Here is a 24,946-nt window from a genome sequence, read left to right as displayed (position 1 = left end):
AATTATAAATTGTATCTTTATTTATTAAACTTAACATAATATAATTTAAATGTATTTTTTTCTAAAAATTATTTGTGTCGTTTATATGTAATAATAGTCTCTTATTATTTAATAACTGTTGTGAAAAAATAGCGGCGAATAAATAGAATCAATTAAAAAAATTACAAGACAAAAAAGAAATAATTATAAAACAAAAAGAGCAAAGGAGAAGAAACCACAAATTATATTATATTATTCAGTGTGTGTCAAAATACAAGCCATACTACTTTTATATATAAATGGAGGTGAAAGAAGAATACAAACTCTTAATTTTCTATTCTCTTTATATTCTACTATTACAATACACTTAATCTTCCATAAAATATAATAATATCTATTTATAACAATAACAAGAGAGAAACAAAATTGAATTAGATCAAATATGAATTTATATTCGGATAGGTAAAATTATTTTTTCAACCGCTCGACATTTAGCAATGATAAATGTATGATTATGATTCCATACATTTAATATTTTTACCTTTTGTATATTTATAATTTTTCATATTTAATATTATCATATATATATATATATATATATAATAAATAATTAACTGTTAAACGTTAAGTGGCTGAAAAAATGTAAAGCACGATTAAAGTTATTAATAATTCATTTATATTTACCCTATTTCGTTAGATGTTGATGAATGCAATTGGGAGTATGTGAGGTACAATTAACGAGATGGCAATGTAGGCACCGCAAAGGGAGATGAAGTCTAAAGGTATGGACCAATCTATATAGGTAGAGGGCATGCGCACGGTGAGCACAGTAGGTTCCACTGTCTCTCTGGCAGTGCCCGAATCACAAGCAAACCCTTGACGTTTGTGGATGGCAGTAGACTAGTACATCTCGTGTTATAATATCCCACTGACTTCTTCACGGAATAAATTTTAAATTGCGTGTCTCCTAATGAATGGTCATCGATAGTAAAAAGGAAATTAAGGAAATTACACTGTTATATTACATGAGATTATTCTCTCATTATATTCTCATATAAAAAAATATCTTTTTTAAAAAAATCTACGACGTTATTTTATTTTTCTCTCAACATAAGAAAATTTGTCTTCTACTATATGAGAAAAATAATCTTCTGTGATTAATGTTTCTTATATTATAAAAAAAAAAAAAAATTATTTCCTACACATATATAAAAGTTATGAGATTTATATTTTTTTTATTATCTCTTCTTCTTATATTGATCCATAAGAGCTCCGTCATTTTTATGTATGTATAAAAAATAAATTTATTAACTAATTTTATTATTGAAATATGTAAAGTTTTTTCAATCACCAAGCACTTTAATTGGTGGGGGTTATTATGTTAATCTAAGTCCCGAATTTGAACCACATATATACAGTTGTGTCAAAAATTTAGTAAATATTTTTTTTTTATCTTTGTAAATTAATAAATATTGAATATTTGATGGATATCGAACTCTGACTTTTTTTCCTTGTATTTCCCACTAAATTACCCTCGGATAAATATGAAATTACTTTACCTAGCTACACAAAAAATAAAAGTTTGCCGGTACATGCATAATGCGCAGGAAAGTCATTGAAAAGCAATAAAAGGAATCCACTGGACTCTAACTGGGTTCAGACAAGGTCTACCTCAGGCCCAATAAATAATGGATGACGTTGTATTTATTCTTAAAAAAGTAAATTATTGATTTTAAAAATAAACTCGTTTTATAAGTTACTAATTAATATAATAGTCATGGCCCATGGGACAGACCCAATAAATTATGGGATTTGCATTTGTCGTTTAATATGACACAACAAACTTTCTTAGACATACAATATTTTATGGGACTTACACTTTTTGAAGAAAAAAGAAAAAAAAAAAAGAAATTACGGCACGCAAAATGAATCTGTATAACATTACACAATCACTTTTCCTACAACATAACTGTTATAAAACCCATAAATTATTGACAACATATGGCAGAAGAAACATGTCATTGAGGGCATGTTTGGTGCATAGTATAGGATAAGGTCTGATTGTATAAGGCCTGATTGTATAAGACCTGATTAAATTTTAATACTATCCAGCGTTTGGCACGACATTGTATAAGATAATGTATTGTATAAAATAATATTATTCAGTGTTTGGTAATACATTGTATAATACTGTACAGGATAAAAATAAGTATTTTTGACAAAAATACCATTTCATGAAGAATTTATATAATTTTTACAAATATGTCATATGATATAATTTTTATAAAAACCTATTGATGAGTATGTCCAAAAAAAATTGTAAAAATAAAAACTTAATGAGAAAAAAAAGATAAAAAAATATATGTATATAATAACTTTCAACAAATTAAAACATAAAAATGCATAACTTTAAGGTACGATTTAAATTTAAATGCAAAAGATAAAAAAAAGACCACATATAGACTTAATGAGCAACCCAATCATTGTACATTTCATTAGTCAATGCATCTCTCCAAGCACTCCATGCTTCACTTGTATCAATGGTGTGAATGGTGTCTATGCTATCATGTAGCTCTTCGTCCACCTCCTCATCAATAGACATGTTACCTAGCTCTATCTCTAAAGGATCTATATCCATTTCCCTCCTGATCAAATTGTGTAGTAAGCAACAAGCAATAATAATTCGGTTATGAGTTTTAACGGGGTAAAAACTTGGACTTCGAAGAATTGCCCAACGCATCTTCAGTAACCCAAATGTCCTTTCTATGACATTTCTAGCTTGAGCATGTCGCTTATTGAAAACTTCTTGAGGAGTTGTCGGAACATGTCCATGTCTCCACTCGCTTAAATGGTACCTTGTCCCCCTATAAGGGACAAGAAACCCATCCCCATTAGTGTATCCAGCATCAACCAAATAGTAGTATCCTATTTAATAAAACAAGTAAGGTCCATTATATATTTTCTTATTTAATAGAATAAGTAAGGTTCAATATACCATATATTGTGATAAAATGACTAACACGTTCTTACCCGTTGGAACCTTAAGGCCGTTTCTCCTATTAATTGCATCGCGCAATACCCTAGCATCTGAAGCTGAACCCTCCCAACCCGGCAACACATACACAAATTTCATGTCTCGTGAGCACACTCCTAACACATTTGTGGCAATTTCACCTTTTCGACTTCTATATCTTGGCTTGCCAGCCTCAGGAACATTAACAGTAATATAAGTTCCATCTAAAGCTCCAAGACAACCCGTAATAGATAAGTAAACAACCTTTAACAATTTAATTCATGTGAAATAAGTACAAACAATGCAAAATTGAAAAATAATATAATTCATACCTTAAACCATTTCCACCTATCGTCAGTGCAATTCTCAGAAACTGGATCTGGTAGCTTCAATAAAATTTCTTGCAACCTCATCACAGACTTTAAAACTAAATTGAAGTATCTGCTAACAGTTTCTCCCGACCGTTGGAATTTAAACTTGATGACACGATTTTTAGCATGGTGAGCTAATATGTGTAAAAACATAGCTACTTGTTCTTCTATTGATACTAACCCATCTTCCTTTAGCTTACCCTCAACACGTACAAGAAAACATAATACTCGAAATGTGTAAGTATTCATTCAGAGTTGTTCTACACAAGCAACATCATCATTTATTAGCCTCCTTATGAATGCTACCCTTGATTATTCCCTTATCCTTGATATAGCTCGTTGCCTTAGTGATAATCTCTCACGTCGTCTTTGAATTGCGCAACACATACGTAGATAAGACACAATATATACAATCACTAACTCCAAAAAAGCTTGTTCCATCATCAACCATATTGACATGATATTTAGGAGCTCAGTCGTATCATTAAGCCATCCATTTGGGTCATTTAGCCATCCATTTGGATCAAACCTTTCATTAGGATCCATATAATTCAAATCACAAAAAAGACAAGTTTATCTTTTTCTAAGCTACTTCCCCTGCACAAAAAGAAAGAACAGTAAATAAACAAGATACCATTGTGAGGCAAGTAGTGATAAAAATGGAAGTTTTTCTGAAAAACATAAATCTTAATCACAAAAAACTTGTATAAAAATGAAAGATATATTTAATGCAAGTAGTGATATATGAGGAAATTGAATGTGGTTTAGGAGACTAATTTGCAATTGTTGGGGTTTACACTAGTCGGCTTTCATGATTTGGGATTCACATGACCTTCACGCTTTATTTAGTTTGCTTAAAGGAACATGCCTAATTGCTTACAAATATGTTTTGTGGCATCTCATCAATCATCTCATGAGTAAAAATCAGTAAATGGAACTACTCATGTTCTTTGCTCTGCTTCAATATGATGGATGACCTCAATTGACAAGCATATAATTACTAGTCAATATTATTAAATAGATATAACACACACCACTTACAAAATCTAACAATGATTGCCTTTTTTTTCTCTGAACAAGCATATGACCTGATCTTGGTATCCATTAGTACTATAAACTAAACTCACACTATGAAGACCCATGAGATTAAAAAAAATAAAAAAATGCTAGGCTCAAAAGAAACAGGATTCATGGAGCATCTACTTGTTCAGCACCATAAAATAGAGTAGTTCATATAGCATAATAGAACCAACCCTGCCATATATCTTAAGAAAGTGTTAGGTCTGATATGCTTTCTCTTTGATAAAAAAAAAAAAGCATGAACTTGGAAGCTTTTGGGAAATACATCATAGTGCAGACCTATTATTGTTAATATAAGAAGAACATGTTTGATTGAACCATTGATTTACTCAATGTCAATAGATATATAAAACGCTGCTAAGGAGCATTTTTTGGTATCTACCAACTTCCCAATTATTTTTATTTGCAAGATAAGATCAAAATAAAAATGGAAAAGCAAGGAACTATCAAAAGAATAAATATTAACCAGTACCCAGTCAGAGTATACTATCTATTTGGAAAAATTAAGATATTTCCTAACCTTGTAATTGTCCCATCCACATCTAATATCACAATACAAGTGTTCCATTTCCCACAAATATTTTCGAACAGCAACCTGAATTTACATGCTTTTATATTCTTTCATTCTTTGAGCAAAAAAACGAGAGGCAAACGCACATACAATTGAAAAATAATTTAAATTAATCCCAAATAGCGCAAATGAAGCATTTACGTTATGTAACACCCCGTATATATCTGGTAGTGTTATCATTACATCATATTAAGCGGTGCTAAATTAAAAATGAAGAATATTCTTTTTCTTTTCAATTATGACATCATTATCAATTACCATCTTGATTACTTAATCAATTTCATAAAATAACGCCTGTATGTAAATTGCAATAAGATATCTACTAAAATACCTCAATATATAAATAAAGTGTGTATCTAAATCACGGCATTACATCTCGTAATCCGGACAATATCCTGATACATTATCACAACTCCCAAAAGACTCAAGACGAAACAATACTATGTGTCATGGACAATCCCCATGCTCACCAAATAAACAGCATAAACAACAATTCTTAACATAAAACTCCATAAACATGAACTGAAGCTATAAGCATATAAGCAGCATGCAAATCCAGCATCCAACATGTCAACATAAATAACAGCAAATCTAACTTAGCTCCGGCCTCCTGCCGCCTGAGGTCTCAACATTACCTGATCCTGAAATAAGCATTCCCCAAACGTGGGGTGAGATCTCTAAACAAGAAATCTCAGTAAGACATGGGGTCTTCAAGGATCTTCCACCCCAAGCTCACTTACATGTGCAATATAAGTTCTAAAAGCATTTATATCATTATCAGTTCCAAAACTATGTAGTGCAACATATATCTATAGCATGTGTGTAATCACTATTCTACTGGTCAGAGAAATGTAAGAATACGTCTATCTCCTACATGTAGTACAAGGAACACCGCTTGCACCTCACCCACAGCCTCACCGTATTGTATGTTCTACATACTCAGGCTTACCGTATAGGTGGAACACCTCCATGCATATCAACAAGGCACTAACATACAAAAGCTCAACAGCATTTCCAAAACATCAAAAGCATGTGACACAGCATGCATATACCATACCCCCATGGGACATGGTGGAACCACAACATAGCTAAACCGAGAACACGAAATCTTAACTTGCAAGCTCACTATCCAATGCCAAGAGTCCTCACAGCTCAAGTCCAACACACAGCAGATCGCAATCTGATTAGGACCAGTAAGTGTATCAACATACAATACAAAAACATTAACATAAAGACTATGTTCTCCTTAACGATTTACGTCTTAAGGCTTCCAACAAAGCCACAAGCCCTTAATCACATGATTCTGACTTAGTTCATTAATTACAGAAGTTCAACTTCATCAATCTAGGGTCCACAAACCCCCAATAGCCTACTGTACACACAACACAACTACTGTTCTTCGAATTCCCCGAATATCCGGATATTCCTTGGGTATATATCCGGATATGCAATATCCGGATATCTCACTGACCATATCCGAATATACAATATCCGGATATCCAGATTCCCATATCCGGATATCCAATATCCGGATGTCCAAGTCCCATATCCGGATATCACATATCCGGATATTTCTCGGGCAGATATCCGGATATTTCACGACAAAATGCAAAAACTGCATTTCATGAAGATATCCTTCCAAGGTTGGGTTTTTACTGATTCTAGACACTTAAACATGCATTTCTATGTGTGTTTGACATTACCCAACGTAAAGTTATCATCTTTTAACCTTTACATGCATCAAAGTTCTATTTTTTAAGCAAAAGAACTCAAGTTCAAGGTTCAACCACTTACCCTTAGCACCAAAATAGAAAGGGTTATGCTCTAGGAGCTCTCAAGGCCACTCCAAGGTTCTGACTAGGACATAAAACGAAAATGGAGCAACAAGGTGGGATCTTTTCTTCACAAGGTAGCTTCTTGGAGCATCAAACACCAAGAAAATGAACCCCTTCACCCCCAACTCAGAACACAGCCCTTAAACACAACCAACACAGAAGCAAAACTCAGAACTATGACCTCCACTCAACCCCAAAGATGACTCTCACACACACCCAAGTGTTTCCCCAAGAGAAAGTGTGAAGAAATCAAAGAAAATGTATGAACTTGGCCTCACAAGGAGAAGAGAACCTCCAAGAACAGAGTATCAGCTGACCAGCCCCTTAGCAACCACGTAGGAGTTCTGTTTTCTAGGGCATTGTGCCCTTAAAGATAGTATATATAGTCATTACTCACTTAAACACACAGTATAAGCTTCAATTGCTATGCTTAGCATTTTAATCCCAAACTTTGGATTCTTAACCTACTCAATTTTACAAGAATTTTCCTATTTTTATTATATTTTTCTGAGCACCTTTCCGGTACGCGCTTTTCATAGCCAGTATCAGATTCTGGCACCAGTTCTCAATATTTGGACTTGAAACTCGTTTTACAAGTCCTATATATTATTCTAGTAATTATCATGCCCTTACATTAATTTTCCGGGATACTTTCTCGGTACACATTTATATCGACTAGCAGAACCGGTATCTGCACTTTTCTTCCGAAAAGCAACTTTCAGCATTCTTAACCACTTACTACATTTATTAAGCCTCATAAATAATTATTAGGGTCAATTATGGAACCATTTCCTATTTTTGCCTAATTAATTAATTAAATACCTTATTTAACGATGCTGGTTCTTACATTATGCAATCCCAATCACGAAAATTAGGATTATTACATGTTTCAGGTACATCAACAAACACAAACATCAAATTGTTCCATTCCGAATTCAAAGAAAAATAATGAGAAATTACCTCCTCTATTTGCAGAACTATAACTACTGCAAGTGAGGGCTTAACTTGGCGTTGCTTCTCTCTATTTCCAGATTCTCTCTCTTGTCCGCCTCGTCCCCGCCGAGCTTCTTAAATACGTCAATCGCAAGGTCGTCGAGTTCGTCACTGAGTTGGACTACTACGTCCCCACCAAAGTAAAAAAGGTCTCCTCCCAGGCCTGGACCAGTTGCTTCTGTTCCCTCAGGTGGCCAACGTCATCTTGCCGAGAAAGGATAGAGAAGAAAAGGGATGAAGCAGAAATGGGGTAGAAAGGGAAGAATGGGATTTACTTAATACATCATTTTTTTTATCAGGGCTAATCCCACACCCCTAGCCCTGATTAAATTATACATCATTTTGATGTATTAAAAAACTCTGATGTATAAGCTTATACTATACTATGTCACACCAAACAATTGAAAGTGTTATAATGTATAGTATAAGCTTATACTATCAGATCTTATACAGTGTACCAAACATGCCCTGATTGTTGGTGGAGTGAGGGGTGCTAACTTCTAAGAACTAATTGGAGACAGTGCAATGGTTTTCTTTTCCTGTCCATTTTCTTTCTCAGTGCAATGATTTTCGTCTCTGAATTTGTAGTCGTGGAAAACGGGTCATGTTAAAATTTATATGATCAGATTACGGAAAAGTTTTATATTTATTTCTTTTTTATTAATAATAACTAGACCTCATCTATTTAATATAGGGAAAACTTCAAAAAAAACCTCTTATAAGTTCCTTTAGAATCACTTACCCCCCTCCTCAAAAATTTTAATCATTTACACCCCTACTTAAAACTTTTTTATCACTTACCCCCTAACTTGATTTTCCATCCAAATTAAAGTTAACAGTGTTAATTTAAAAAAAAAGAAGGCAAAACTACCCTTAAAGAAAATTAACACACAACATTGTACCTTACTGCTGCAATAGATAGTCATTAAGGAGTAGATCCCTAATCTTTTGACGCTCCACCGCCCCTGCTTCTGATTAGCCGCTTATATAATTCGGGTTCTGAGAGAAACACACAGCAATCAAAGATTTGGACTGGTAAATCTCCATTCTATCTGAGTATTTGGAGTATTTGGACTGATATATATACCATTTGCGAGTTTTTGATTCTGCGAATTATGTGAAATTTTGAATCTGCGAGTTCTGCGAAATATATATATATATATATATATATATATAGACGTTGTTACGAGTTCTTGAATCAGCGTGTGTGTGTATATATATATTGAATCAGCGTATATATATATATATATATATATATATATATATATATATACCATTTACCAACGAGTTCTTGAATTTGAATCAGCGATATAACGAGTTCTTGAATTTGAATCAGCGAATAGACAATTGTTGTCCAGTTTTTTTTTTTTAGATTAATATGCTTGAAAGGAGATTTTGTTGAAGCTTGTTGTTATTTTTCCAGATTTTTTGGAAACCCATTTTTTTTGCTGTCCAGACATGTTATCTTATGGATAATATTTAATGAAATTGGTCCTTTAATTGATTTTTTTGCTGTCTATTTTTTTTACTTGCTGAAAATATTTACACCTTTGGTCCTTTAATTAATATATGGAAGCATTGAAAATTGGTTCATCTTTGACAAACGAAACGTGAAACATATAGTGGGGCTGAAAAAAAAATTACAAGATAACAAAAAAATCCACGTTACTTGAATGGTAGTTTTCAGTAGATCATTAACGATAGTTTGTTATCTCTTGCTAGCAATAAGGTGTCGAGGGGTTAATTCTTTTTTTTTAAGGGTAGTGTTGGTATTTTTTTAAAAGACTAACACCGTTAACTTTAATTTGGATGGAAAATCAAGTTAGGGGGGTAAGTGATAAAAAAGTTTTAAGTAGGAGTGTAAATGATTAAAATTTTTGGGGAGGAGGGTAAGTGATTCTGAAGAAATTTATAGGGAGTTTTTTTGAAGTTTTTCCTTTAATATATGTGAAGAAAAAAATAAATATAAAAATTTTACATATAAAATTTATATAAGAGGATTCACTCCTCTAATTTGTATCATTGCTTCCAAATTCTCGCATACTATTGTCATTTGTCAAAGTCATTGTTTCATTCATTCAAAACCATATATTGCATCCAAAATTTCGTAAGTACTCTTTAGCGAGGTCGACATTGATCAATGTGTAACCTTTTTAAAAAAATTGCCGGAATAACATAGGGGTCAAAAAGCCACAGTTCCTAATGTGCTTACAGTTATAGTTTTAACGTCATGCAACAGAATAAGACAAACTCATTATTAGTGGTAGCAAGAATAGACTGCCATATAGCAGAATAAGTCAATTTATTTTCGAAAAGTGATAGGCCCAAGCTGAGGAAAACGGTTGGAGCTCTTTCCTGGGCCAAAGACTTTATTACTAATATGTAGCTGGGCCAATGTATAGTAAACCCAATGTAATTATATTTGATTGTGTAGATTGTTGTAGAGATTGCTAATAGGTGATGTGGCCTGGGTTAGTCACTGATATAGGTAGTTCCCTATACTCAGAAAGGGTATCAGATAAATATGAAATCAATTGTTCTCTTTGTTCTCTCTCTGTTTCCTTTCTTTCCTGTTCTTCTTGATTGAAAATTTCAAAATTATGATTCGCGTCCCTTTCATAAAGTCATAATTTTAAACTCAGCTATTCGAATAAGATATTTTTTTTTTAATTTTATATAACTTTTTAATATTTACGCACTAAAAGAGTTATTTTTTAGTATTGAAAAATGAAAATAAGAATAGGAAATAAATAATGTCATTCATAGAAATAAAATATATCAAATAGGGCACAGAGAAGCACACAAAAATAAAATATGTTAAATGGGACATAGAGAAGCATTTTTTGGGAAAAAAAATATTTTGATCAAATCCCGTTGAAAATTTGTCAGCACGTTGATTTCAAAAAGTTATATGGCATAAAAAAATATGTAATTCAAACACATGAGTCAAAAGTTATGGCATTCTGAAGTTTTACGTTAAAATTTTTAAAATTTTGTGTCACTTGTCACTAAACAATAAGCCACTAAACTCATAGCCACTTATGGCGACCTTGATGGTTTCAAAAAACGTGTCACATGACAAATCATATTAGTTACAACTGTCACCGAATATAAAGTCGTGGCATTTTGATAAGTTGTGGGTTAGTCGCTGATATAGGTAGTTCCCTACACTCAGAAAGGGTATCAGATAAATATGAAATCAATTGTTTTCTTTGTTCTCTCTCTGTTTCCTTTCTTTCCTGTTCTTCTTGATTGAAAATTTCAAAATTATGATTCGCGTCCCTTTCATAAAGTCATAATTTTAAACTCAGCTATTCGAATAAGATATTTATTTTTTAATTTTATATAACTTTTTAATATTTACGCACTAAAAGAGTTATTTTTTAGTATTGAAAAATGAAAATAAGAATAGGAAATAAATAATGTCATTCATAGAAATAAAATATATTAAATAGGGCATAGAGAAGCACACAAAAATAAAATATGTTAAATAGGACATAGAGAAGCATTTTTTGGAAAAAAAAATATTTTGATCAAATCCCGTTCAAAATTTGTCAGCACGTTGATTTCAAAAAGTTATATGGCATAAAAAAATATGTAATTCTGTTATCAAAAAAAAAAAAAAATATGTAATTCAAACACATGAGTCAAAAGTTATGGCATTCTAAAGTTTTATGTTAAAATTTTTTAACGTTAATTGTCACTAAACGATAAGCCACTAAACTCATTATCACTTATGGCGACATTGATGGTTTCAAAAAATCGTGTCACATAACAAATCATATTAGTGTGGCATTTTGATAAAATTTCTAACCCTGTAATATTTAGTCAAAAAAATTTGCCAAAAAAATGGCACATTCAATGGCCCCTACTGGGGTCAGATAACTGTTGAAAACGTTGAATTTCATTTGCCGTAAGGAGAAGGAACGCTGGTGTAAATTATTTGCTTCCTCCATTAAATTTATTATCGTCAAATTTATGTTAAGTCTTACAAATTATATGGGTATTATTGATAATTAAATAGTGTAAATCTTCTATAGAAAGAAAAAAATCTTCTATAATTTTTTTCCTTTTTGTAATTTTTACCTTAAGTTATATAATTAAATACACTATACCGTAACTAAATTTATTTTATTGCAGTCTTCATTTTTATTACAATTTTTTATTCAAGAATAATTATTTTACATAGTCAAAACTACCCCTTATCTTTTTCCTCCTCTTCTATTGTCATCTGCTCCAGTGCAACCCTCCATGATTTATTGAAAAAAATCTTACTACTACCATCAAATCATCACAGATACATGCACATATTGCGGGAGGTTTGAAATAGATGCAAATAACTTAACCGGATATGGATATGGATATGGATCTGGATTGGAAAGTAAAGAGCTACTTAAAAACACTATATTTATTTGATATACAAAAAAAAAAAAAAAAAAAAAAACACTATATTTATTTTAAGATTTTCAAATTATGAAGGAATAGGAGTTTCTTGATTCACCATTTTGTTCCTATTAATAAAAATATTATTTTGTTCATCTTCTCAAATTATATACTAATTTGTCACTCTTCTTAAGTTATATACTAATTTGTCCTTCTTTGATCAAAATTTGATTGATACTTATTTGGGTTCGCTAGATAAGTTATCTGCAGTAAGTTCAAAATGACATCGTTTTAAGGTGGAAATCATGGAAATTTTGTAATTTTAATTTATTTCAGGGTTATTATAGTTTTTATAATTATAATAATTTTTTAATCTTTCAATCCCAAAACGACGTCGTTTTGAGAGTAAATGTAGATAATTTATCTGTACTAACTGCAGAAATATTTTTCTGTACTTATTTATGCAAATGTATCATTTACTCGAGTGAATCTAAGGTTTCGTCAACTAAGAATAAATTAATATATAATTTAAAAAAATAAACAAATTAATATATAATTTTGGAAGAGAGAAAAAATAATAATAAAGAATAAAATAAGGGGAAAACAATCAATTAACCTATTTCATAATCATGACAAAAATGTATTCGCTGGTTTATTTAATTTTGGGCAGAGTCTAGTTTTCTTTTTTATGGGGTTCAGGAAGTGAACTACATATATCAAGGTCTCTATTCCCTACATTGCCAACCAAATCCACTATTTTTGTTTTTTTCCATTGTAGTACTTGTGCTCCTCTTCCCCATTTTCTTAAGGTAGTAGGCTTTTGAACTATAACAAAAAATATAAATAAATAAATAACAAAAAATACTCCCCATTTTTTTTTATAATAAAATACTCCCCATTTAACCTCAACTAGACAATTCTTTATACACCCTTATATATTTATAAAGAAGCCAAATTTGAACCCGTGAATTTTACCTCTCCTCCAAACTCAAGTACGCTTTTGAACTCCATTGAAAGATAAATGATTTTAACTTTCATGCCTTGAGAGCCATATTAAGAAGTTTTGCCGCCATTCTATTTTAATTTCATTTCTCATAAAGATTTTGTGGACACTTTTATAGTTTGTTAGAGAGACATGTAAAGTTATTGATGGAACTTCACTTTCAAGCAATATTATTAAATCTAAACCTGTCATCGACTCAATTAGGATATCAGGTCATTGATTCAACCAATGGATTATTGGTTGAACTGCTTAAATTGAATTTATGTAAAAATATATAATAAATATATAAATAGAAATAATACGATAACTAAAGTAATTTGACTTATTGGTTATCATATCACTCTCCTTTCCTTATGTGCCAAGGCCAAATCCCAAGAGTGCTATTGTAGTGGAATATTTTGCCACAATTTTAAAAAAATTTCAAAAATTTGACCAAATTGCATGCATGACTGATTAATTGATTGAACCAGATCAGTTAGGAGTCCGATTTTCGGTTCAACCAATCCAACTGGCCTAGTGGGGCCAGTTTTAATAACACTATTTTCAAGCTTAAGCTTTTAGGTGGAATGATTGCTTTACATGGTATCAGTCTATCAGAGGCAAGGTGATCACGAGTTACAAATTTGATCCTCACTACTCCCACTTTTTAAGTGGAATTACATTAGCATAATGTAGAACCAAAAAATGAATTTATACAATATCCACGCTTTAAACTTAACAGAACTCTTGTGCGAAGGGACATATTAAAAAGATTTATAAAACTATCGGTGGACCTTCACTTTATAACTTAAGCTTTTTAGTTAAAATGTTTCTACTTAGTCCTCTTCTTATTTAGCAGGCAGTATATATAGTGTGTTATCCCACTTAGTTTCGAATTCAATCTCAATTCTTGAAATGACATACACTAATCTTTATGAAATAATAGACAATGACTATCCTACAATTGGTTAGCACTTTCTCTTATTGAGAGTGGATGAGATATGCTAGGGAGCAGCATATGGCATTGCAAAGAACTGTAGCAAATGTCAAGAGTTGAGGAGGAAGAAACTAGAACATGGGTGTTATTTTCTTTTGGACCATTTTTTTTTATTTTTAAATAATTATGATTTAAATGAAAAAAGAATATAATATATGATAATAAATTAATATGTAGTGTGTTCAAATGCATTAATTGGGGAAGACTGCAAAAAGAATAGTAAATCAAGGAGGCAAAACGCATGTTTTCCAAGAAAAAAGTACATTTCTATATTTTAAGTTTTGAGAGAAAATTTCAACATTTTTACATATTAATAAAAGGGAAAAACTACTCTTATGCTACATGTGATAACTTTTTCTCCTACACACCCTTTGATAACTGTGCCACATTTTTTTTTTTCAGATGGTGGAGCCCATAAATTTATCTCTATGACATGAGATAACTTATCTCCTTTAACATGAGATTAATAAAATCCTTAATAAAATCATATCCTTGTAGCTGTCGTTTGTTTGATATGTTGTGCTAATTACAAGCAAAACAACAAAACAATGAATGAAAACTACTACTTTTTATTTTTTACTGGTGAAGTGAAAAGTATTCATCAAACTCGGTTAAATCAAGGATGGGACAAAAATTAAAAATAATAAAGGATGAATTGCAGGGCATATATCTGTCACACGTGTCTGACAGATTGATCACGAAGGCATGGTGTAGCTAGGCAGCTAGCTAGCTAGCTGGTAGTAGCCACACTGGTGCATCCTCTTAATTTAAAATTTAAAATTACAAAAATATTCATGTAAAAGTATAAGAAATCATAATTATATTTAAATTCACTCCACTGAATTTCTTATTTGCCAACTCATAACATCTTAGTGTGGCAAAGTTTATACTCTTGTTTAGTTACTGGCAACGGCCCACAAAGGTAAGTGACATGACCAACAAAGGTTTAACTGTTTGCACATTTCAAAGCACGGAAGTAGACCCAAAAGGAAGAAAATTGTCAATGTATTCATTCACTAATGATAGAGTCAAGGACAATGACAATAATGATTTGTTATTTGACTATCCGGGAAACATAAGGGTTTTTTTTGTTCTTTTAAACAGCAATTTTTCTTTTTGTTGTAGAGGTAAACATATTGGTTGAACAAAAACTGATTGATAATTGTTAATACTAATAATCCTGCACAGAATACTGCAAACCTACGAGTCATGTATTCAGCTGACATTCGAAGAGGACTTTCTAGTGTATGATAACTAATATAATTTTACATTCAGGTGAATATACATGGACTGTAAACAGTGGACAAGTGCACTTATCTGTAAAATAGTACATGTGAAAAGTAGCACCAAGAGATGTAAGGCTTTTATGATGCTACAACATCTGAGATTTTTCAGCAAAATCTGAAAAATGAGCTCCATGGATCTAAATAGATTTCATTATGAAGAAATAAGTCCAAAACATAGCAACATTGAAAGACTGTCAAACAAAAACCATCATACATATTGCTCCAACTTTAAAGTGGCAGTTTAAAGCACTATTGCATTTACTGAGAGCAGAAACTAAAAACTGAAAGGAGGATATTACATGAAGCGTTAAATACACAGATCAATTCACCAAACATGAATCTTGACCTCCATCACAATTTAATTTTTGGTTTAGATGGTCAATCTTTTTAACCTGCTTTCCCATAAATATTGTCCAAGATTAAACCAGAATAGAAGAAACAGATCCAGACAATGTCAATGTATTCTCGAACATCCTTTTCCACCAAAAAATTAGGTCTCTGCTCAAAGGCCCTCAAAGAACCGCACGTGGTCTTCAAATGTCTCCCCATGTCTGATTTTGCTCACTGATCCATCATCTTCAACCTAAAATGTTTTACAAGATAATATATTATTATTTATTGATAAATCATTGATGAATTAAAATTGTGTTTCATGCAAAGTTTCCCATTGGATCGTGTTATAAGTGGCACAAAACTTAAAAAGTTAAAACTTATCTGGAATTTCACAACAGGTATAAAGCTAATAACAACAATGCAAACAAGACGTAGTTATTCAATGTTATAGGAAGTATTAATCATAGTAAGTAATATTCTTATCCTTTTATTTATTTGTCCTTTAATGTACATAAACTTAAAGGAAGGGATAAGGATCAAAAAGTGGGAAGATAACCCAGTTGCAGTTCATCTAAAGTGAAGGGTACAATTTAAAGAGTAGATTGCATTCCAACCACCATGGATAAAATAGTTAGTGAGAATCTTTATTAACCAATGAGTCAAGCACTGATGAGATTAGCAAATTCCTCTCCATACTACCCTCAACTTTAGAGAAGCTACACCAATGAGAATAGCGAAAAAAAAATTTTAAAAGAAAAAAAGTTCCATACCCAATACTCAGGAGGCCTCATCTTTAGATTGTAAGTTGATGCCATACTCATACAATAAGCACCAGCATCATGAACAACCAGACCAGTACCCTGCAAATTGAAACTCAGTTTAGGTAGTGCAATCAAGTGGGCATTGTCATCATCATACTTCTGTACAAATTAAGCAAGTATTTTATTGATGCAACTAATTAAATATTAGATCAATACATAATATTACCTTGGCTGGTGTTGGAAGTTGTCTATCTTTTCCAAGGAAATCTGCAGACTCGCAGACAGGACCGACCACATCAAAGTTTGCAATCTCGGCATTTGCTGGAGCAGGGGAAACTAGCTCTATATGCTGCAACCAAACAATGACACGTCATCCAATATTCAAGGGAAAGAAATTTCCTAAAAATAAAAAGGCACAACCAAGTGACATTTGGGTAGCATCAGACAACCATAATGATCTTGAAATATGCTGTCTTTTAGAGGTCTATCAACTCCCAAGCAGAAGGGAAAGGTACAATATTTAATTATATCGCATTTTAATTATTTAGAATACCAAACTTGACAAAATGCAGAAGCTTTCTCTCTAGATTTGGCACAGGAATGAGAAAGCGGGGCATAGATGATAGGAAGCCAATGTTGACATGACACCGCAAACATATTATGTTGGCCATATTTTCATAGTAAAATATGTTATAATAGTACATCTTATTTTAGATAAAAGCACATGCACCAAAAGGGTCTAGAATCTTTATTAATCTCCAGCATAATTCTTAGAGAAGAAGGAGGGAGCATCAACCCCAAAATTTCAATAAGAAAATACTATATGTAATACATCTGCATCAATATTGATGTATTTTATGATAAACCAAAGGAGGCCAAGAGCATTTGGATAATTACCTGGTAAGCATCATAAAGACTAGGACGTATAAGTTCAGCCATACTTCCATCAATCACAACAAAGCTTTTAGATCCATTAGTTTTGACACCCGTCACTCGGTTAACTAAGCAACAAGTGTTTGCAATGAGTGATCTCCCTGGTTCAATGATGAGATTAAGATTACGGGAAAGGACAAGCTCCCGTACCTATTCCAGCCATGAATATACAAAATATTAAGTTAGCAAGAATGCTATGAAGTATACAATAAAAGAAAAATATACCGCCTTACCAATATATATATATATACATCTTGCTTATTAGAAAGAAGGGGAGCTTGGCACAATGGCTAGTGTGATCGCCTTGTGACCTGGAGGTCGTCATGGGTTTGATTCACAATCAGTCTCGTAAATTTAAGGTAAGACTACCTACTATTGACACTTCCCTGGACCCTAGGCAGAGTGGGAGCTTTATAGTACCAGGTTGACCTTTTTATCTTGCTTATGAGAAAGCATTTTGATAAAGAGGCAGTAAAACATGTCTAATTCTGTGAAAATAACTGGCAATGCTAAGAAGCAGCAGCAGATGTTCCTCTAATTAAAATATACACAAACAAACATACACACACCTCTTCCAGTATATGTGAAAAGACAAATAAATACAAAATTGGGAACCAATATAAATAAATACCATGTGAAATCTGTGAGTAAATACGTGTATTACGAGTCACTTCGATACTGAATATGAACTACTTACTAATCACAAATAACAAGTGTTCACCCAGGACCGTATCAACCGCTAGTGACTAGTGAAAGGTCCCTTGATTGTATGGAAATTCACCAGGGACGGAAACTTCCATCCTCATTAAAAGCAGATATTTGATAAGATTGCAATTGACAACCAAAAATTCGTGCATCTCAAAAGATGACAGACATAGTCCCTCAAACACCAAATAGTATACATTCATGTAATTTGTGCAAATGTAATAGTTCTCAGACAGCTTAATTTACACGTCACAGCTTAGAAATGCTACATTTAATTATAAATATTGCAGTATTAAGAATGCCCATTTATCAGTAACTAGTGATTTCTTATTCTTGTAAGGAATTGCAAACTTAATACGTAACCATATAAAATGTGGGAAGATAAAGTGAGTTATCTGGGGTAGAGTCCTCACAGTATCAATGAGATCTCTGGGTGTAGGAAGGATGGCACCAGAATGATAATAATCTATTCCAAGTCCACCACCAATATTTAAATAATCAACTTCAAAACCCTGAGCTCGGATTTCGTCAATGTAGTTGACCATAATAATGGCAGCATCCCTGAAAATGTCCACCTGAACAAAAAAAATGATCAAGCGAGTTTTCAACATATTTAGGAAGATATTAAGAATCAACGTATAATAATGCAAATTAACAAAGGAAATTTATCCAACAAAAAAAAAGGGCCAGGTAACCATAAAAAAAACATAAGCAGGAGACAGTGGACAGGAGAAAAGAACATACCAAAGTAACAAACCAAAAAATAAAAAGTAAAAAAATCAACTTGATTAACAATAATAAAGCAATTATTGCCATGCTCAGTCCACATTTATCAGATACAAGTTGAAACAGGATAAGATGAAAGAAGAAGAAACATATAAAGATTTTATGAATATACCTTGGTAATTGTTGATCCAAGATGGCAGTGGGCCCCTACAAGCTTTAACTCATTAGGATGCTCCTTCACAGCATCTAGAAACCACTGCAGCTTCTCATTTCTTATGCCGAATTTGGAGTTCTTATTCCCAGTTGCAACATACGGATGGACCTAAGAATAATGAAGATCAAACTTTGTTAGAAATTTTCATCATAATAACTATTATATGAAAATGAAGATGAGAGCTGGAAATTTGGTGGTATTGAGTCGGGCAAACAGTGATGTTGTGTAGATAGCAGTCAGTCACAACTAGTTATAAAGTTTTGGTTACAATGAAGGTCAAGTTCTAGTCATGGTTAAAAAGGAATCTCTGCAGTAAGGGCCTAAGAGGGACTCCAATGTAAATAATGAAATAGAGGATTTTGCAATGTTAGTGGAAGAGAGATCATAAGATAATAATAGAACCTGTTTCAATCATGTTAAGACCCTTGCATGACAAGTTTAAAATTCAAAAATCCTATTAGCTAAAATGTAATTTTATTAGAAAGAGAGCATTTAATAAGTTTTTCAGGACCCTTATTTTTTTCTGTCATCACTTCAGTTGTGTATCAATTAATCATAATTGAAAAGACATTAATTATTAAACCACTCCCCGTTAAACCCGACTAGCGAGTGTGAGGTGAAGGTAATCCTTGTATGCAGCCTTACCCTTGCATAATTGCAAATAGACTGTTTCCTGGATTCGAATCCATGACCTTTCAGTCATGAAGGAGCAGCTTTACCACTGCTCCGGTTCGCCCCCTTTAATTGAAAAGACATTAATACCTCTAAAAAAATTTATTAAAGGCCGCCGCTCGTAACAAACTTTTTAACTCATGAAGAAAACTCATAAAAATATTAATATACCTGTGGATCCACATCAGGATTAATCCGAAGTAAAACATTCACCCTCTTTCCAGCAATTCTTGCAGCCGCTACAATGTTTTCTAAGTCAAATTCACTATCAATGTTGATAAAAACACCTTCTTTGGCAGCCAAGACCAAATCCTCCAAAATTTTCCCATTTCCATTAAAGATACACCTATTTTTTTTAAAAAAAGAAAAATATTACTAAGAACCAGTTACAGAGAATTGCAAAAAAATATAATTTTGAAACAAAGCTAAGCAAGTTCCAAATGATGTGTGTGTGTGTGTGTGTGTATATATATATATAGGTGCATAAAGGATCCTAAAATAACAAATAGATAGACACAGTGTAATTCAACCTTGTGGGATCAAACCCAGCACGAAGAGCCAGTCTAAGCTCATTCCCACTTACAAGCACAGCACCACAACCCAACTGCCTCAAATGCTCCAAAATCTTTAAATTATTGTTGGCCTTGATGGCATAACCAATAATAGACCTCAAACCCTCCAAGGCATCCCTATAGGCTTCAACATTTCTAGTAATCTGAGGCTTACTGTACAAATAGAAAGGCCTTTTCTCAACAGATCCCATAATTTCATGCACTTTAATGCCCTCACAGTACAGAAACCCATCTTCAGACTTGGTGAAACAGTGCTGAAAATGAGTCTTATTCTTGGAGTCATGAAGTGGGAGTTTAGCAGTGATCTTCTGGGAGAGAACGGCTCTGAGAATCCGCGGTTTAACGGTAGCTTTGAGGGGTAGAATTAGGTTTTGGGTGAAAGGGTTTTGGTTCAAAGGGTGATTAAAGGTTTTGGAAAGGGAAGGAGAATGGTAAAGGAGGTGTGAGGAAGCCATTGAAGTGGTTATGGTGTTCCTGTGAAACAAGTGAACTTATTAATCTCAATTATCTTCCATTACTGCTATAGAAAAATAAAATAAAAAATTCAAAGCATCAATATTTTCTTTTGCAGATATGTTCCTTCAGTGTGATGGAGCAAAGGAATAACATGATCAAAATAAAAGTAACAACAGACATTGTCAAAACTGAAGGTGTGCAATGAAATGTGAGAGTTTACAAACATGTGGAAATGACTAATAAAGTAAAATTGATTTGGTGCACAATAACAGATACAAATATCATCACATAATGAAACAGCAAAGGTATATGTAGTGGAAGAGACAGAGCTTACCAGGAACCACAAAACAGGAACAACTGCAAGTGTGCGCAATGGAAAGTTGCAGCTCAAAACTCTTAAAACCCTTCTGAGTTAGGTTTGTCAATTCGATTTAATTTTGTTTTTGCTTTTAATGCTTTAAATTTTGAAACATCTCTCAATGGAACATCTTCATTTGATTTTTTAGGGCAAAGGATCTATCTTATTAACCGAGATAAATTATCTCGCACGGTCTAAAATGAAGTTGTCTTGGGACAGAAATTAAGGTTAGTCTTTCTTATTATAATTTTTTAATCTTATAACCAAAAACGATATCGTTTTGAGCTCACTACAAATAACTTTATCTCCCGTAACTCTTTTTCCTTGAATTTATTCGGTGAAACATGTCTGCTGATTTGGACTAGTTATTTTTTTTATAATCAATTTATAATTAAAAAAAAATATTTGTCAACATAATTTTGTGTCATTTTTTATGAAATTATTGTTTTGGTGTATTTTTGTATTCTTTTTTTCCTTCATTTTCTTTTTTTATTAATTTTATAAAAAAATTTGTAAAATAAAAAAAATCAAAAACACACTTAAATGACATAATTTTATCAAAAATAATACAAAATTATATCATTTAAAATAATAAATACTTCATCCTTAAAATAAAATATATGGTATGATATTTTATAAAGACTCGAGCTAAACGTGGCCCATCAAATTGGACTGGACTAATTTTATAACACACCCGCATGCTAAAGCTGTATTTAACAGTGATATTTAAAAAGAAACAAACAAAAACTGAAGTAACGTTCACTGTTCAGTGTGCATTACATGCACATACCCGATTAAAAAAAAAAGAAGAAGCTAATCTATATATAATATCTCTGTCTATAATTATCATATTATTTTTACTTTTTTTGTTTGCTTTTAAGAATTTTTAAAGAAAATAATAAAAAAAACAAAAATTTAGAGTGACTTTTAGTTTGTGAAAATATTTTTTATTAATAAATACACAAAGTATCACCTTTTTATTATACTTTTGTTTTTAAGATTTTTACAAAAGGATTCGTAAGGTTTGGGTTGACCGTATAATGTTGGATCTGCTTCTTGTGGGTTGGTTGCTTAAATCCATTTATATGTGGGTGATAATATTCCCTAATTTAGGCTCTCCCTTGTTCGTCTAATAGTACTATGTCTATTAGAGCCTGGTTTGACTTGAACTAACCTTTTTGGTTAGAGGTGGGTTGTGCCACTGTTGAGGGAAACTCTTAGAGGGAAATTGTTTGAATATTAAAGTTAAATGAAGTCTCACATCAGATGCTAATAAATTAAGTAAAGACCAAAATGCGAAGATCGATAAACCTAATTAATGTCTTAAGATTTTAAATTGAGATATGATATTTGATCCCGTTAATGTAGGTTTCTCACGCCCATTTGTTGATTGGAAGATAATCTCCTCTAACAATAATAATAGTGCATATAGCTATACGAAAATATTTTCCTATCTCTATAATTTTGTCTTACAAATTTTTTAAATAAGTCTCTTAGTTTTAGGAAAAATGTTAAATGAAATATATATTTGATATCCTGAGAATATAAAAAAAAAATTAAAAAGTGAAGTTATATCATTTTGAAATTGAGTGAAAAATATTTTTATAATTTTAATTTATTCCGAGTTATATGTTATTTTGGATATTAGATAATTTTATACCGAGAGAAACATTAATATATATATATATATATATATATATATATATATATATATATATAATAAATAAGTGTTTGTCCTTTAAAATGACACCACTTGTATCATTTCACTCTCATAAAGATGTGAGACTCATACCTTTACTTTTTTTTGTCTACTCTCTCTTTTTCATGATTTATCTTACACAATTTTACCTCCTTTAAACTGACACACATTTTTCCATATATATATAGGGTTCATTTCTTTCTGCAGTCAATGTAGATAAGTTATCTACATTGAGCCCAAAACGATGTCGTTTTGGGGCAGAAATCAAAGTATTTTTAAATTATATTTTATTCTAGGATTATAATAGTCTTTCTCATTATAACTCTTTAATCTTTCAACCCAAAATGACGTCATTTTGGGAGTGAATGTAGATAACTTATCTACATTGAATGTAGAAACATTAAATCCATATATATGGCTTTATTAGTCTCCTTTCACATAGATAGTTATCTTATGTTGTAGAGAGAAAATGGGTGGGTCCCACAATTACAAGAAAAAGGGGGAAAAAAAGTAGGGTGCGAAAATCGAAGAGAGAGAGCATGAGAGAATTTATCTCATGTAAAAGGAGAGTAATATTTCTCATATATATATAAGATTTAATGTTTCTAGTATTAAAGGAGATAAATTTTATCTCTTACATATATATATATATATATATATATATATATATATATATATGAGGTAGGATCCGTTGACACTGGTGTCAAATTTGAAGTTTGACACCTCATCTGAGAGCCGTTAGATCAAAAAAGATCAATGGTGTCACATGCTTAAAAATCAGAGTCGTTGATCTTTTTTGATCTAACGGCTCTTACAAGAGGTGTCAAACTTTAAATTTAACACCGGTGTCAAAGGATCATGCCTCTCTCTCTCTCTATATATATATATATATATATATATATATATATATATATATATATATATAGTGTGTGAGACCCATATGAACTCATATAAAAATAAGAGAGAAACAAAAAACATTAGCTCCACACATTTTTATGTATATATAAAAGATAAATTAGAGAAACAATAAACCCATATATATAATAGGAAAGGTTATACTTAACAAAGTTTACCACTTCTTGTCACCAAATCTTACCATTTGATTTCTGTCAATTTAACAATTATAATTTATTAAGAATTAATAATTAATTAATAAGTGTCATTCAATAAAGGAAAAAGTTCACCAATGCCCCTATGATTTACTTCAGAATCACCTATGCCCCTATGATTTTTTTTTTATCATATATGCCCCTGTGGTTTGTAAAAGGTAAAACCATCATATCCTTTTGCTTAACACTGTTAAATATAACTTTACTCTACCAATTTTGCCCCTGAAAACATTATTTAATAAAATAAATCTTAGAATCAAAATATGTTACGTTATGTTGTCTTCCAATTTTGCATTACGGGATGGTTAGTTGTCTTCTTCTCTAAGGTATGCATAAGATGAATAAGAAAAGTTGTGCCAAAATAAAAAACAGCTAGACTTTGTTTACATTATGTTGGTTCACTTATGTTATTCTATCTAATAAAAATCAGCAAAATGGAACAGGTTCCAGTATATATTTTTTGCTGATTGAAAACCTTCAAAAATTTCCAAGATCTGAGGTGACTTATTTTTTGCTATAGGATTATATTGACACTCTTCAAAGCCTTCCTAAGATTAAACTGTTGGATTTGTTCTAAAGAAAACATGTGCGCTCTGTAGTTGTAATACCATACTTTTCATGCAGAAGTCCAATAACAGTGTCTAATAACAGTGTATGTAATTACTCAAAGGATCTTAACTATTTGTAACAATTTCAGATTGGTGTTGGGTTAATGGTATGTCAACAATCTGTTGGAATTAATGGTATACAGCCGACACTTTTGTAGCAGCCGGTAAGTAAGAAAAAATACATGCTGATTTTGAAAAAATCAGAAGAAATCTGTTTCTACTGTTATATTAATTCCTCTATAACTTGATTTGCAGGATTTTCTTCAGCAAGTACACCAAAGGAAGCCACCAAGTAAGAAGTAAGCCACCA

The 24,946-nt window shown here is 31.9% G+C and overlaps 2 protein-coding genes across 2 annotated transcripts; both read right to left on the bottom strand.

Annotated features, from left to right (window-relative positions):
- Positions 1-2,443: 2,443 nt before the first annotated feature.
- Positions 2,444-3,516, bottom strand: LOC133316483 (protein ALP1-like). The gene is made up of 3 exons (XM_061518238.1): positions 3,325-3,516; positions 3,010-3,256; positions 2,444-2,904 (listed from the first exon to the last, which is right to left on the bottom strand). Exons 1-3 carry the CDS (start codon positions 3,514-3,516, stop codon positions 2,444-2,446), a joined length of 900 nt encoding a protein of 299 aa, XP_061374222.1.
- Positions 3,517-15,632: 12,116 nt separating this feature from the next.
- Positions 15,633-21,342, bottom strand: LOC133316497 (diaminopimelate decarboxylase 1, chloroplastic-like). Its single transcript, XM_061518254.1, has 9 exons — positions 21,197-21,342; positions 20,365-20,880; positions 20,006-20,180; positions 19,121-19,270; positions 18,636-18,797; positions 17,482-17,667; positions 16,811-16,933; positions 16,594-16,683; positions 15,633-16,073 (listed from the first exon to the last, which is right to left on the bottom strand). Exons 2-9 carry the CDS (start codon positions 20,859-20,861, stop codon positions 15,993-15,995), a joined length of 1,464 nt encoding a protein of 487 aa, XP_061374238.1. The 5' UTR covers positions 20,862-20,880; positions 21,197-21,342; the 3' UTR covers positions 15,633-15,992.
- Positions 21,343-24,946: the final 3,604 nt, after the last annotated feature.

This window comes from Gastrolobium bilobum, unplaced genomic scaffold (genome assembly GCF_033153095.1).
Source record: "Gastrolobium bilobum isolate Gb01-03AN ecotype WA unplaced genomic scaffold, APGP_CSIRO_Gbil_v1 utg8685, whole genome shotgun sequence".
Taxonomy (NCBI): Eukaryota; Viridiplantae; Streptophyta; class Magnoliopsida; order Fabales; family Fabaceae; genus Gastrolobium; species Gastrolobium bilobum.
The sequence above is the reverse complement of the archived record's forward strand: the minus strand, read 5'-3'. Positions and strand labels throughout refer to the sequence as shown.

What these genes read in the sequence shown, in the direction of transcription:
- LOC133316483 (XM_061518238.1), bottom strand. Translation starts at nt 3,516, where the DNA reads ATGTTTTTACACATATTAGCTCACCATGCTAAAAATCGTGTCATCAAG. An exon ending in ATAGGTGGAAATGGTTTAAG is followed by an intron (nt 3,257 to 3,324) that starts GTATGAATTATA and finishes AAATTGTTAAAG; the next exon opens with GTTGTTTACTTATCTATTAC. An exon ending in CGGCCTTAAGGTTCCAACGG is followed by an intron (nt 2,905 to 3,009) that starts GTAAGAACGTGT and finishes TTTATTAAATAG; the next exon opens with GATACTACTATTTGGTTGAT.
- LOC133316497 (XM_061518254.1), bottom strand. Translation starts at nt 20,861, where the DNA reads ATGGCTTCCTCACACCTCCTTTACCATTCTCCTTCCCTTTCCAAAACC. An exon ending in ATCCTGATGTGGATCCACAG is followed by an intron (nt 19,271 to 20,005) that starts GTATATTAATAT and finishes CATTATTCTTAG; the next exon opens with GTCCATCCGTATGTTGCAAC. An exon ending in TGAGGCCTCCTGAGTATTGG is followed by an intron (nt 16,074 to 16,593) that starts GTATGGAACTTT and finishes AAAACATTTTAG; the next exon opens with GTTGAAGATGATGGATCAGT.